Raw genomic sequence first — 15,426 nt, 5'->3', positions numbered from 1 at the left:
AAAATAACCCGTGCATGATCAGATGTGATGTTATTCATGGTAGTTAGCGGAAACACAACGGACCTACCAAGACAAACTATTGTTTGCTTTTGAATAAGCACCGTGAACACAGGAACTTTCTGTTTTACAAACAAAAATAGCTTATTTTATGACTAGGGAAAAGGAGCATTCCCAATCAGTAATGTGCACAATGGTACACATGTACAACAAGGGCGTAGATTTGGCATGGACGGAAGGGACATGTCCCCACCAATTTTTGATCTCTACGAGTAAAGAAAAACAAACCCGATAGAAAGAAAAAAAATGATCTGTCAACATCTCATTCACCTAGCAGTGCAGAAAGAGTTAAATTACATTCTCTACTGGAGTCCTACCTCATGTGACAAATATGGCCAATATGATTGGCTGTGCCTTTCAGGGAGCTCTGTTTAGTTTTTGTAGCGGCGAGCCTGCGCTGCGAGGACCTGCAAGGAGGAGAGGAGGATGGCAGCAAAAAGGAAGACCATGGATAAAAGAAAGTATTTTTCAAAGAAACCTGTAAGTCACTTAAAGTCAAGTTAACTCATAAAATGTGTCCGTCATAATACAGTGGGGCAAAAAAGTATTTAGTCAGCCACCGATTGTGCAAGTTCCCCCACTTAAAATGATGACAGAGGTCAGTAATTTGCACCAGAGGTACACTTCAACTGTGAGAGACAGAATGTGAAAAAAAAAATCCATGAATCCACATGGTAGGATTTGTAAAGAATTTATTCGTAAATCAGGGTGGAAAATAAGTATTTGGTCACCTCAAACAAGGAAAATCTCTGGCTCTCACAGACCTGTAACGTCTTCTGTAAGAAGCTTTTCTGTCCCCCACTCGTTACCTGTATGAATGGCACCTGTTTGAACTCATCATCTGTATAAAAGACACCTGTCCACAGCCTCAAACAGTCAGACTCCAAACTCCGCCATGGCCAAGACCAAAGAGCTTTCGAAGGACACCAGGAAAAGTATTGTAGACCTGCACCAGACTGGGAAGAGTGAATCTACAATAGGCAAGCAGCTTGGTGTGAAAAAAATCAACTGTGGGAGCAATCATCAGAAAATGGAAGACATACAAGACCACTGATAATCTCCCTGGATCTGGGGCTCCACGCAAGATCTCATCCCGTGGGGTCAAAATGATCATGAGAACGGTGAGCAAAGATCCCAGAACCACACGGGGGGACCTGGTGAATGACCTGCAGAGAGCTGGGACCAAAGTAACAAAGGTCACCATCAGTAACACACTACAACGGCAGGGAATCAAATCCCGCAGTGCCAGACGTGTTCCGCTGCTGAAGCCAGTGCATGTCCAGGCCCGTCTGAAGTTTGCCAGAGAGCACATGGATGATACAGCAGAGGATTGGGAGAATGTCATGTGGTCAGATGAAACCAAAGTAGAACTTTTTGGTATAAACTCAACTCGTCGTGTTTGGAGGAAGAAGAATACTGAGTTGCATCCCAAGAACACCATACCTACTGTAAAGCATGGGGGTGGAAACATCATGCTATGGGGCTGTTTTTCTGCCAAGGGGACAGGACGACTGATCCGTGTTAAGGACAGAATGAATGGGGCCATGTATCGTGAGATTTTGAGCCAAAACCTCCTTCCATCAGTGAGAACTTTGAAGATGAAACGCGGCTGGGTCTTCCTACATGACAATGATCCAAAACACACCGCCCGGGCAACAAAGGAGTGGCTCCGTAAGAAGCATTTGAAAGTCCTGGAGTGGCCTAGCCAGTCTCCAGACCTCAACCCCATAGAAAATCTGTGGCGGGAGTTGAAAGTCCGTGTTGCTCGGCGACAGCCCCAAAACATCACTGCTCTCGAGAAGATCTGCATGGAGGAATGGGCCAAAATACCAGCTACTGTGTGTGCAAACCTGGTAAAGACCTATAGTAAACGTTTGACCTCTGTTATTGCCAACAAAGGTTATGTTACAAAGTATTGAGTTGTATTTTTGTTATTGACCAAATACTTATTTTCCACCCTGATTTACGAATAAATTCTTTACAAATCCTACCATGTGGATTCATGGATTTTTTTTTCACATTCTGTGTCTCACAGTTGAAGTGTACCTCTGGTGCAAATTACTGACCTCTGTCATCATTTTAGGTGGGGGAACTTGCACAATCGGTGGCTGACTAAATACTTTTTTGCCCCACTGTAACGTTACAGGCTATGCTAGGCTTTGGCCCACATCAGTCTAAAATTGTATGCAACCATGAATAACGTGTTTTGGAAACTAACTGCACAACATGCAGCACTATTAGTTCTCTCAGTCTCAGAGCAGCATTTCTAATTTTGATTATTACTGTTATTTATCAGGTGACAGAGGCAGCTCTGCCATGTTGTAGCTCAGACAGAGGTGAAGAGGCGAGGTCACAGGTGACTGACTGATGATTTGGTGCTATAGATTAACAAGAGGAGCAGGCTCCTTCACATAGTGGATGTTGAGTTGTTGTGTGGGACACCAGTACTCCATGTCTGTTGCTGTAACAGTAGTTCATGTTTAAAATAAAAAAAAATCCCAGCTCACTGAGTTGATCGGGGCAATAGTGCCTAAAATCTTGCATAATTTTGCTGAGAGATCTTTTACTCTGTGGTAATCTTAGATGAGTAGTTTTATGGACAAAACCCACCAGGTCATTCAGTGTTCCCTTAGTGCTAACGTATAACAGATTTTGGTGTACTATAACTGAGGTAATGTTGTTAAGTCCTTAAAGTCTTATTTTTGTATTGTCATGACTGTATTTGAAGCTATTTTTATTTTTGTATGATACCTGATTTATATGGAATATGGCTGAAGTAAACTAAAGTCTAAAATACTTAGTCAGTTATTTGTTTAATAGTAATTTAGCATTATATAATTCACATATAAAATTATGAATTATAATTTTAAATGGTTTAAAAGCAGGTAGAATAGCATATGTAAGCAAGTATGTTTCTCCTCTTTTTATTAAGAAGCAAAAACAAAAGGGAAAAAAAAACAGGGCAGGGTTCGGTGGTTGAATCATCCGTCCCCACCAATGCCAAAACCAAATCTACGCCTTTGAGGCACACACATCTGCAAGTATACCAAAGTCAAGATCAGCAGCATTTTCTTGCTATTACACCAATGAGTTAAACTGCAGGAATGTCTTAAAGACATAAAGACCTGGATGGCCGCTAACTTTCTGCTTCTTAATTCAGATAAAACTGAGGCCCTGAAAAGCCTAGAAATATGGTATCTAACCAGATTCTTACTCTGGATGGCATTACCTTGGCCTCCAGTAATGCTGTGAGGAACCTTGGAGTCATTTTTGACCAGGACATGTCCTTCAACGCACATATTAAACAAATATGTAAGACTTCGTTTTTCCATTTGTGCAACATCTCTAAAGTTAGAAATATCCTGTCTCAGAGTGACGCTGAAAAACTAGTTCACGCATTTATTACTTCCAGGCTGGACGACTGTAATTCATTATTATCAGGATGTCCAAAAAACTCACTGAAAAGCCTTCAGCTAATCCAAAATGCTGCAGCAAGAGTCCTGACAGGGACTAGAAAGAGAGAGCATATTTCTCCTGTTTTGGCTTCCCTTCATTGGCTTCCTGTTAAATCCAGAATTCAAAATCCTGCTCCTCACATACAAGGTCTTAAATAATCAGGCCCCATCTTATCTTAATGACCTTGTAGTACCATATCACCCTATTAGAGCACTTCGCTCTCGCTCTGCAGGCCTACTTGTTGTTCCTAGAGTATTTAAAAGTAGAATGGGAGGGAGAGCCTTCAGTTTTCAGGCCCCTCTTCTGTGGAACCAGCTTCCAGTTTGGATTCGGGAGACAGACACTATCTCTACTTTCAAGATTAGGCTTAAAACTTTCCTTTTTGCTAAAGCATATAGTTAGGGCTGGACCAGGTGACCCTGAATCCTCCCTTAGTTATGCTGCAATAGACGTAGGCTGCCGGGGATTCCCATGATGCACTGAGTTTTTCCTTTCCAGTCACCTTTCTCGCTCACTATGTATTAACAGACCTCTCTGCATTGAATCATATCTGTTATTAACCTCTGTCTCTCTTCCACAGCATGTCTTTATCCTGTCTTCCTTCTCTCACCCCAACCGGTCGCAGCAGATGGCCCCGCCCCTCCCTGAGCCTGGTTCTGCCGGAGGTTTCTTCGTGTTAAAAGGGAGTTTTTCCTTCCCACTGTCGCCAAAGTGCTTGCTCATAGGGGGTCATATGATTGTTGGGTTTTTCTCTGTATCTACGAAGCGCCTTGAGGCGACTTTTGTTGTGATTTGGCGCTATATAAATAAAAAATTGAATTGAATTATTATACCACACTGTCTTTACTCCAGCTTGGCCCTAAAGCTCTTTGAGCAGTGACATTGCATATTATTACCAGAAGCGTCAGCTATCGATTAAGCTATTAAACCAACTCTTCCCTCTCATGATTTTAAGAGGAGATGATTGCTAACAAATAACTAAAGTGATGGTGGTTGTTTAAACCTTTTAAGCTATTGGCACACAATAGTTAGCATTCACTCCACATGCTTTAGGCACGTACAGTCACATGGATTTGTTTTTCTTTCTCTCAGCAGATTTGTTATATGATTTATTGATGTCAAGGGATATTTTGAAAAGGTGAGTTTGCACCATATGCATGTTAAGATGTACATGTCCTGGCAGTGATGTTTTTGAGAAAATCCTATCTATTGCATTAGGCATGTTACATATTGGGTTGCAAATCTAATGACAACAGTGATAATGCTTTCAAGTGTGTTGTTTATCCACTAACTTTTATCTTCTGTGTCACAATCGAAGATTTTGCAGTGACCCTTTATAGAGTAAATTACAAAGTTAATGTAGTTGTGATTATAGTGTTTTTCCCTCACTGTGGTCTTTAAGTGTTATTCTTTTTTTTTAAATTCTTGTCTCTGTGTCTCCCTGTTTCAAATGACCATGCCGTTCTTCTTTTATTTTGGCAGCCATTTGTCTCCTGTTTCTTGTGTCTAACTTTGCTTCCTTTGTATCATCCTCTTCATTATTTTTAGCTGCGTCTTGTTCTTCATGTATGTCCACTTTATTAATTCTTTTATTTCCTTTGTTTGACCATTTATTGTTAACCTTCACTTGTGTGCTCTTGTCTCTGAAGACATGAGTCTCTGTGGACTTAGGTTTTACATTATCATAGACTTTGATCAAATCAAATCAAATCACTTTTATTGTCACATCACATGTGCAGGTACACTGGTACAGTACATGTGTGTGAAATTCTTGTGTGCGAGCTTCACAAGCAACAGAGGTGTGCAAAAGTACAATATAGAGCAATGATAGAGTACAATGATAGAGCCCAATCAAAGGCTGACCTACTGGTTAATATTTCGATGGCTCTTATTCCACACTTTGTGACAGAACATAAATACTAATACCAAAGCTATTATACAAAAATACACAATAACTACACGGTTTATAATTTGTAATATTAAAGTATACCTTGTTGGAAATACACACTGCTCAGGTACAGGAATAACATGCTGACTCCTACCACAAACGTGCTCTTTGCAAATTCCCAGTAATTGCATGCCTCATTGGTAATATTTATAAAACATATTGTTCTAACTCACCAGATGCCTCTTGAAGATAAATCCCAGCAAAAGATGAAAAAGGGGGCTGGTGGACTTTTCTTATTTTCTTTTATATAGGTAGATATATCTTATATATACACACACATATGTGCGTGTATATAATATACATATATATATATATACACATGTGTATATATATATATACACATGTATATACACTCAACAAAAATATAAACGCAACACCTTTGTTACTGCTCCCATTCCCCATGGGATGGACGTAGAGACCTAAAATTCATTCCAGATACACAATATAACCATCCCTCCCAAACAGTGGTCACAAATCAGTCCAAATGTGTGGTAGTGGGCACATCTGCCATATTGTATGAGGGGCCGTACAAGCCAAAATTCATACTTTGACTCTCACATACATATATTCTTCTTTCACACACATATATTTTCACTCTCACATACATATATTCTTCTTTCACACACATATACTTTCACTCTCACATACATATATTCTTCTTTCACGCACATATACTTTCACTCTCACATACATATATTCTTCTTTCACACACATATACTTTCACTCTCACATACATATATTCTTCTTTCACACACATATACTTTCACTCTCACATACATATATTCTTCTTTCATGCACATGTATTGTCACTCTCACATACATACATATATTTTCACTCTCACATACATATATTGTCATCTCGCACACCTTTATTCTTAATTCATATCCATGTATATTCACTCTCACATAAATCCATTAATCTTCCTTTCACACACATGTATTCTATTTTTCTTAATGCTACATACTTTTATGTTGACATATATTTATTCTCCTTGCAGGTGCAGCCCTTTCTAGTCATACATATATATACATACCCTTTACCTTTCAACACATATATATTTGTACTCCTATACTCATATACACATACAATCCCAGTGTTTATCCTTTACCCTTGCATACATACACTCTGACATTCACATCTGCATTTCCTAACACAGGAAGTTAATCCTTTAAGCAGGAAGTTATTCTTAAACCAGGAAATGTAATACACTTGGAGAACTTACTTGACATACCCAGACCTAAACCAGAAGAACCAAGCAATGAAGCTGTTCAAAGTTGTCCTGCTTTCTTTGCTAGTATTGCAGTTAATTTGTCGAGTAAGTAGTAATGAAAATGACATTAGAACTTTTTTAAATAATGTATTAGAATGTTTGGAACAAATTCAAAGAGAAGCTACAGATTCTTTTGTTCGTCAGAGGCTCCATAGAGAACTTGGTGATCACATTCAAACCTTATCTGGAATTTTGTCCATCTCAAGATTTGTTGACGATGCAAGAAATAGAGAAGCAGTGAATACATTACAGTCCTTAAATGGATGGCTAATTTTTTTACTGACTGCTTATGAAACCAGACAAGGAACTACATCTGAGAACAGACTTGTCTTGCTACCTCCACCTCTCATGACTTGCTCTCAAGGTCGACCGCGATACAGCATTTCAAGAGAGCAAATATCTCATTTAGTATCTCTTGGAATGAACTGGCAAAGCATTGCAACATGCTTAGGGGTTAGCTCCCGTACTCTGTACAGGCACAGAGAGGACCTTGGCATTGAGCCACTGACTTATGCAACATTATCCGATGAAAACCTGAACAGGGTTGTTAGGGAAATCCTTCAGTATACCACAAATGCAGGTGAACGATATGTGCATGGCAGCTTGAGATCACGTGGGTTATGAATCCAAAGGTGGCGTGTAAGACAAAGTCTACAAGAAATTGACCCCTTTGGACGTTCCCTCAGAAGACGCAATGCAATACGTCGACGACTGTACAGTGTTCCTTTCCCCAATCAGTTATGGTGAGAAAATTCTAACAGAAAAACAGTCCTGATTCTAAGTCTATAGCGAAATGGATTATCTAAAGCAAAATAACTCATTGTTTTATTTACTCAAACGTGTGCATATCCTTGACCATGTCATAGTTTCCCCATACATAACTTCTACTTATTTCATTTTTCTATAGGCATATAGATGGAAACCACAAACTTGTGAGATGGAGGATGGTGTTCCATGGCTGTGTGGATGGTTTCAGTAGAACCATCATCTACCTTGCGTGTTTAGATAACAACAGGGCATCAAGTGTTTTGTCACTGTTCATGGTTGGTGTTCAGAACTTTGGAATGCCATCCAGCGTGAGATGTGATCATGGACTAGAAAACACTGGTGTTGCCCGTTTCATGCTTTACAGGCAAGGACTGAACAGGCATAGTGTTATCACTGGCAGGTCTGTGCATAATCAAAGAATTGAGCGATTATGGGCAGAATTAAATCGAGTGGTCTCATATCATTTTGTTAATCTTTTCAATTTTATGGAGGAGCATGGTGTATTAGATTCACTTAATGAGGTCCATTTATTTTGTCTTCATTATATATATTTGCCACGTATTCAAAGAGCTGCCACAGAATTTCAGAACCAGTGGAATAACCATGGACTTTCAACACAAGGAGGGCAAACCCCTCTTCAGCTGTGGCAAAGGGGCATTATCAACAATGCAGGAATACATAACCCAAATATGAATGGTATTTGTGAAAATGACTTTGGTATTGATGAATGCAGACCACTGCCAGAGCTGGAGACAAACAATAATGTCGTTGTTCCATCAATTAACATTTCCATCAGTGACACCATGATGGTTACACTTCAACAGACCTTTGATCCATTTGAAGATGATGGCAATAACGGTATAGATTTATTTTGCAACCTTGTTCGTTTTCTTGAGAGACAATCCTAAAATATCAACAAGGCCTCTGGAGAAATTTCATTTACTGTAATTGTGGTTGTGCAGCTTAAAAAGAATACAGTGCCAAGACTGTTGTTAGTTCAGTATTATTAGAAGTTTAGTCACAGCTTTAAATTTCAAGAATGCTACTATCAACCTTTACATGCATGTTTACGGTTTGTATACAATTTTAAAGAATTTATGAGTTGTATTATGTGAGTGTGTTGAGATTTTACAACCATGTTTTGTTTTAAAACACCTTGTTAAAAGAAAAAATAAATTTGTGCAACCACATTTTATTGAGGTTTTTGGTCATCACAATCACCAGATGTATTGTCTTGGAACAAGATGACTCAAACTGATAACATTAACATTAATACAGTCATACAGTCAATACATCAAACATGGATCACTGATCAAATAGAATAGAAGTGTCAGATAAACAATATTGAAGAACACCAGAGAATAAAAGCAACAAACAAGTACAAACCTAGAAAACAAAAATAATCACAATGCACATAAATTAATGCAATGAAAAAATTATTATTGAATTATGTTAGTATATATAACTATTGTATACTTGTAGAATGGTACCCTGACAAGCAAAAAGACTTGAAGCAAATGAACATTTGTTAAAAGGTCAATGCAAAAACAGAGCCTCCAATCACAAAATAGGTGGGTGACATATGAAATATGGCAACATAAAGTAAATTCAGCTTGGTCTCAAGCGTGTTAATTGGTGTTTTAGGTGGAACATTTTGAACATTTGTTTGATTTCTGGGAAAGAAAATGCAATGATATTCAAAACACCCCCCCCCCCCCCCTCTCTTAGAATTACTTAATGGCTGACACTCATTAATTTAACTGAGTGCAAAACTCAGATTAGCATACTAACCTGACCAGGAATTAAGCTATTCCAAAACCATGTGTATTGCCTAATGCAAAGTCCATATTCTCCTGAAAGTCTTTGTAAGAGGTATGAAGTGGTAACTTTAAACAATTGATGCACGTGTTTGCAATGGGTAGTTTAGACATGGTTTGTGCATCTGGCTCTTGGTGAAGAAATTCAATGGACGGTTGTGGAGAGAAGCCAATTGGTGGAACAGTGTTGGCTCCAGTGGCGAAGGCAAGAATTGTCCCCAGCTTCTGTGTTCCGTCTTGATCTAAAGGAAAAGCAATACTGTCAAAAATGGCATTAAAGACAAAAAACACAGCAAGCATTTCTACTTTTAACTGATTCAATGAAAAGATGCACTGCATTATAAATTGAACACAATGCTTAAAGCGCTAAATTTACCTTCTGCATCTGTTAGGTAGTCTCTCCAGAAACTAATGACAACTGCTTCAGCCTGCCTTTTATTGCTCCCAGCTGGAGAAAGGCGGATGGTAAAGAGGCTGTCAAGAAGGTCAGCTGTAAGCACTGAAGGTGACCAGCATAGAAGGGTGCGAAAACTCTCTGGGTGATCTTGGATTTTGTCCAGCACCTCAAGTGTCCGTAGTCCATCCTGAAATCTAAATGATAATCAGAATTACCTTTAAAATCACAAATCACATCAAAAATGAATGGATCCAAGAAGTATAATCTAAAACATATGAATTTATATATACAATAACTTTTACTTCAGATTATTCACGTCATCAAAAGTGTATATCCCAAATCTGCATTTTTCATGTGATGCTGTCACCTTTGGAGGCATGGTGTACCTACACATAAAGAAATGTCACACAAAATTCCCAGAATACAAGGCAATCAGCATGGGTTTGAGTTACTTATTGGACAACAATAAATACATACATACATACCTTTCAAATGGACCACGGACTCTGTGTATTACTTGGAACATGATAATGTCATGTATAAGCAGATCCTTGTCTTCCAGCCTCCGTAGCGGCCTCAGGCAGCCAGTATTGGCTAAGTATTCCTGAAGTGGCTCAGTTGCTACTATCAGATCTTCAAAGGATTTACACTCTTTAACCTTCAAATAAAAAAATAAAAAATTAATGGGCCCCAATTAATACATGGAGTAGAACGAAATGCACACAATACTAAAACATTATCCAACAACTGACAAATCAGTTTTACCCTTTTAATTTTTTCACGCAGGTCACTATCGGCAACATCTTCTAAAACTGGTTTAGCCAAATCTGGGCCATCAACAAGGCAAGAGAAGAGTGTTGGGGACAGAAAGCCTGCTGGTGGACCACCATGTACAAGGCTTACTGCAATGGCTCTGCCTGCAATGAAGTACCTGTCCTCCCTCATGGCTAGAAATAATGAAAAACATTACATGTCAATAGATGCATGAAAGCGCTTGACAAGAACTTCATAAAAATGATTTTTTTATTGCATTACTCCAGGGATATCAGCCTAAAATCAATACATACCAGCACTATCAAGCGCCAAGTTCATTTTGCCTTCTTCACCCTCAAACATTGGAGACAGGGGCAAAGCTTCGATCAGAAGTCTTAGAAATTCTCTTCTTGGTCCACCCAAGTCAACAGCCTCTTCAGGTACTCCCATATCGTCAGAAAACCTGACAGAAATTGTGTGGCATGGATCATATGTCGCTCGTTTAAAACCTCTAATTGCTCCATCCAGGACTGTTGATCTATTAATGTTGAACTTGCATTTCTTCTGTTGGTTTACTTTTGCAGAAAGTTCCTCCAAAATATCTTTTGCTGATACCAAACAACTTGAAGTCCTGTAGGATTAGAAAAAAGAAAAGAAAAAAAAAGAAAAAATATTGAAAAGAACATCAGTAAAAACATTCACATACAAGGGCTACAAGGACATACAAAGTTTTGTCAAAATCAGAATCAGCATACTTTATTAATCACCAAAGGAAATTATCATAATCATAAGCAAAATGTACAAAGGAGTATATTGCTCAGTGGCTTTTTATATTGTTTATATGTTTTGGAGAACTAGAAAGCACTAGAGCAAAGAAAAATAGTTTCAATGCACAATAAGTAAATTTCATTTCATTGTCAGATAGGCTGTTAAAAATTCGCTGCCTATTTCAAATAAAATAAAATTTGCCAGCATTACAGCATTATCATTTGACTCTGTAGACATTATTCAAAAAACTGTTTTGTTAACAGCAAATATAAATATCATATATGCATATAAATATCTGAGGATGGATTACACTCCTTCACAACACTGGTTACAGTATTGGATTGCAACAAATATGGTGTGTTTAATTGGCTACTGTAAAACATTTGTATTTGAAACTAACCTTTCGCTCTGCAGGCTTGCTAGTATAGCCTGGTTAAGTTCCTCATCATCAGAAGACATGTCAGATAGTGGAGTCATGATTGAAAGGTAGTTATCGTAGTTTACAGATTGACTGTGTGTTGATGTAGAGGGTAATGCTGAACAATGATTCTCTGGATTCCTGGTCTGGTAGGGTGAGCTTGAGGTATTTCGGCACGTCAGGACCAGAACTGGATCACTTAAAGATGCAGATGATGAGGTAGAAGGCTGACTAGTGGAAGGGTAGATTTCCAATGAAGACACTGGTAACTGGCTGAAGGAAATGTTTGTTGAAGCGCTGCTGTACTTGTGTGAGATACTACTTTCATGGGTCAAGGCAGGAGTTTCCGTTAATAATGTTCCATTACAAACTGATGAGGCAGGAGATTGCGTCGGAGCAGAGATTGGTTGGAAGGCAGCTGTTGAACTGGCAAAACTGTCTGAAGATGATGAGCGCAGCTGCCTTGATGAAACAGGGTTTTCTTCACAGTTTTCCTCACTGCTGTAGCTTGTAATATCATCCTTAGAAATAAAATAATAATTATAATAATTCACATATATTGAATTTGAACATTAAATACCATATATCCAACCTCTTCTGCTTATTCTTATCAGAGGTGGGGTGGTTGGAGCCTATCCCAGCTACCATAGGGTGAGAAATTTCAAGAGTTAATAGATCTTTCTCACAATTACTTTTACATACTAGGCAGACAAAATTGTAACACATCTCCTGAACAGCAGTAGTCTTACGTTCTATAATTCACAAACAATCCAACAGAGCAGCTGTAAATTTAGTCAATACCAGAGCTTAGGATTAACATTTTAAAAAAGGAACATTAACTTGGTACTATTCTATCCAACTACAAAAGGTGAAAGGCAAGTTTAAAAAGAACAGACATGAGAAAGTTCAAAGGTTGTTTATGCACCAATTTCTGGTCTTCATATTATTACTGTACAGTGCTATGTAGATTCATTCAAAAGTCAAATAACGTACCAAAATTGGTTTTGATGGTCTGATGTATAGGGCTTTCGATTTATAAATTTTATGTATGAGATTTGCATCCAGCTCCTGTCCTGCTCGCAGTTTGGGCGCAATCAGTCTGTTGCCACAAGCCATCAGAAACTCCAGGCTGGAAAACAGTTACAGTAAGTTGTAAAATGTTTAAAATCCAAAACAGCAAAAATGTTCCAATAACTTTTTTAGAGCTAATCTTGTTTTCCTCTTTGAATCAGACTGAAACCAGTAGTAACAGAAGTAAACTTTATACAAATGTCAAAAAAGTATGCCAAAAATGGAGTGTTCAAGAAAGGATAACTGATTTGGTTCTTTTATTTTAGTTTACTGATTCATGTCTACCTGTTCTCTGACTTAAATCGTTATGTAAAGCTTTGAAATGCCTAGATATCGAAAAGACTACTGACAAAAGCTGTGTCGCATTAGGTTTCGACTGCTAGCACAACCTACCTTACATCAATAGAAAGTTTATCTCCAAAGGCGTCCCTTATTTGTTCAGAGACAGTTTTCTGGTCCCAGGATTTTTGGAATTCAAATCCATTCAATATATGCCCTTGTTCATGTAAATGTTGTTTTGTGCGATGCTTGACAACAACACTGCTTGATGGCCATGGAAGAAGGATGACATCTTTGTTGAAAGTATCATGATAATGTGTCTTGGCCCTATAAAACCAAACAGAAACTATATTCAGATTTATGTATCTTTTGTTTTATTTACCTATACTTAGACACTATCAGTTCCTTAAGAAAGTTGCTTATGTCACTTGGTAGTGACCAGCTTACACATTAAACTGTTGCTAAGCTTTTATGAATAAAATAAAATGTTACACAGTTTATATTAAAAAAAACAGTATCGCAGCTAGCCATTTAGCCCACTTGAATATGTTTAAAGTTGCTTGTGCATGTAAGAGTTGACTATAATAGCAAACACAAATAACAGAAACATAATTTGAAAGAAAAAAAATGCATAAAGTAATAGCATGCCTATAAATTGCCTTTGAAAAAAAATGGAAACTGTACGTAAAATAGAAAATGTTTTGGGGTTTGACCATTTTAATTCACTGACGCTTGAATTAAATAAATAAATAAATAAATATATAGTACAATGCATAAGGATTTTTTTTACTGCTCTACAGAGAGGCATACAAAGAAACATTTGCTATTACTTTTTACTTTGACTAAAGAACAAAAAAGACACCGATCATATTTCTTTTTTTCTTATTTCATACACTGTAGAAACTGGACTGAAGGCATGACTTGGCATCCATGTTTATCTACCTCTACAGTGGTACAGATATTGATCCACTCACAACACAGAGTTGGATTGATGTCTTCTAGCAAGATTAAAATTCTACCCCAAAAAATAAATAAATAAATAAATACAAAACTAAACAAAAACAACAAGAAAATTAACCCAACCTTTTATTTAGCAGGCTAATGTAGCTACCACCTCCCACATTAATAAAGAAGATTTAATAAAGTAATCTTAAAGTAAGCATCAACTTACACTCGGGTCACAAGTACAAACAGCCACTAATATTGAAATAAATGCCACGGTCTTTACTGTTTTTAATGTGGATGCTGCTGAATAAATTAGCTAGGGCTAAACATTTATAAGGGTAAAAAAGTGCGTTGCTAAATCAGCAAAGCACATTTCGTATTTTGTATTTCGCAGTTGTATAGTTAAGTGGCAAACTGTTTTGTTCTTACCTTTTCCTTGATCTGCAGTTCCAGTTGCCAAAGTGTTTTTGGGTCTGATATCGCAAAGACTGCCCCACTCCAGTCGAACTCCGTGTAGCTACTTGACTCGTTGAAGAAAACCGGGTGTTAGCTGATCTAAAAAGTTCCCTCATCTCACTTTCCACCGTGCTGTGGATAACACTGGGTGCAGTTGAGCCCGTCCCATCTCGATCAAGTGACGAGGACAATGATGTGACCGTTTCAGGAGATGATAAAATATTTCTTAACAACCCGACAGCTTGCTGAAGAACTCGAGTTTCTTCTCCCCCCTCCATGCTGTCAGACACTTGAAAGTGACCCGCGCGTGCTTCTCAGCCAATCACAGCGGTACAGACACCCAGCCTTCCGTTTCCATTAAACTCCTTCCGTTTCCACTATACTCTTTCATTCACATACATTATTCTCTTGCATACATATATTTTCTTCAGATATGTATGCATTCTCTTCTTACATACATATATTATTTGTAAGATTAAATGCATTTTGAATGCATGTAAATGAGAGCAAAATGTAGGAATGCATAAATGAAAATGCATGTATGTTAGAGTGCAAATGTGTAAATATGTAGATTAAAATACATGTATAAGAGAGCATAATATTGCAATGTGTGTGTTAAATATGTGTAAACATGAGAATAAAAATATCTAAATATAAAAATTAAAATAAAACTACGTGAGAGTGAAAGTATATGTATGTGAAAGAAGAATATATGTGTGTGAGAGTGAAAATATATGTGTGTGAAAGAAGAATGTATGTGTGTGAGAATGAAAATATATGTGTGTGAAAGAAGAATGTATGTGTGTGAGAGTGAAAATATATGTGTGTGGAAGAAGAATGTATGTGTGTGAGAGTGAAAGAATAAATTTTGGCTTGTACGGCCCCTCATACGTATATATATATATATATATATATATATATATATATATATATATATATATATATATATATATATATATATATATATATATATATATATATATATATATATATATATATATATATATATTGGAGCTGGCCTG

The 15,426-nt window shown here is 37.5% G+C and overlaps 1 protein-coding gene across 1 annotated transcript; it reads right to left on the bottom strand.

Annotated features, from left to right (window-relative positions):
* Positions 1-9,302: 9,302 nt before the first annotated feature.
* LOC147321453 (uncharacterized) lies at positions 9,303-15,056 on the bottom strand. The gene is made up of 9 exons (XM_086305379.1): positions 14,378-15,056; positions 13,118-13,330; positions 12,647-12,782; positions 11,636-12,174; positions 10,782-11,098; positions 10,480-10,661; positions 10,200-10,372; positions 9,694-9,908; positions 9,303-9,559 (listed from the first exon to the last, which is right to left on the bottom strand). Exons 1-9 carry the CDS (start codon positions 14,680-14,682, stop codon positions 9,303-9,305), a joined length of 2,337 nt encoding a protein of 778 aa, XP_086161505.1. The 5' UTR covers positions 14,683-15,056.
* Positions 15,057-15,426: the final 370 nt, after the last annotated feature.

Source organism: Aulonocara sp. 'chitande type north' Nkhata Bay, linkage group LG9, assembly GCF_057382095.1.
Source record: "Aulonocara sp. 'chitande type north' Nkhata Bay isolate Kocher_YH1m ecotype deep benthic linkage group LG9, A_spYH_male_GT1.1, whole genome shotgun sequence".
NCBI classification, from domain to species: Eukaryota; Metazoa; Chordata; class Actinopteri; order Cichliformes; family Cichlidae; genus Aulonocara; species Aulonocara sp. 'chitande type north' Nkhata Bay.
This window is presented reverse-complemented; position numbering and strand designations above follow the sequence as displayed.

Bases quoted from the DNA above. Each gene is read 5' to 3' on its own strand.
- LOC147321453 (XM_086305379.1), bottom strand. From the start codon at position 14,682: ATGGAGGGGGGAGAAGAAACTCGAGTTCTTCAGCAAGCTGTCGGGTTG. The intron at 12,175-12,646 runs GTACGTTATTTG...TTTATTTCTAAG, and splicing joins GACCATCAAAACCAATTTTG to GATGATATTACAAGCTACAG. The intron at 10,373-10,479 runs GTAAAACTGATT...TTTTATTTGAAG, and splicing joins TGCGTGAAAAAATTAAAAGG to GTTAAAGAGTGTAAATCCTT.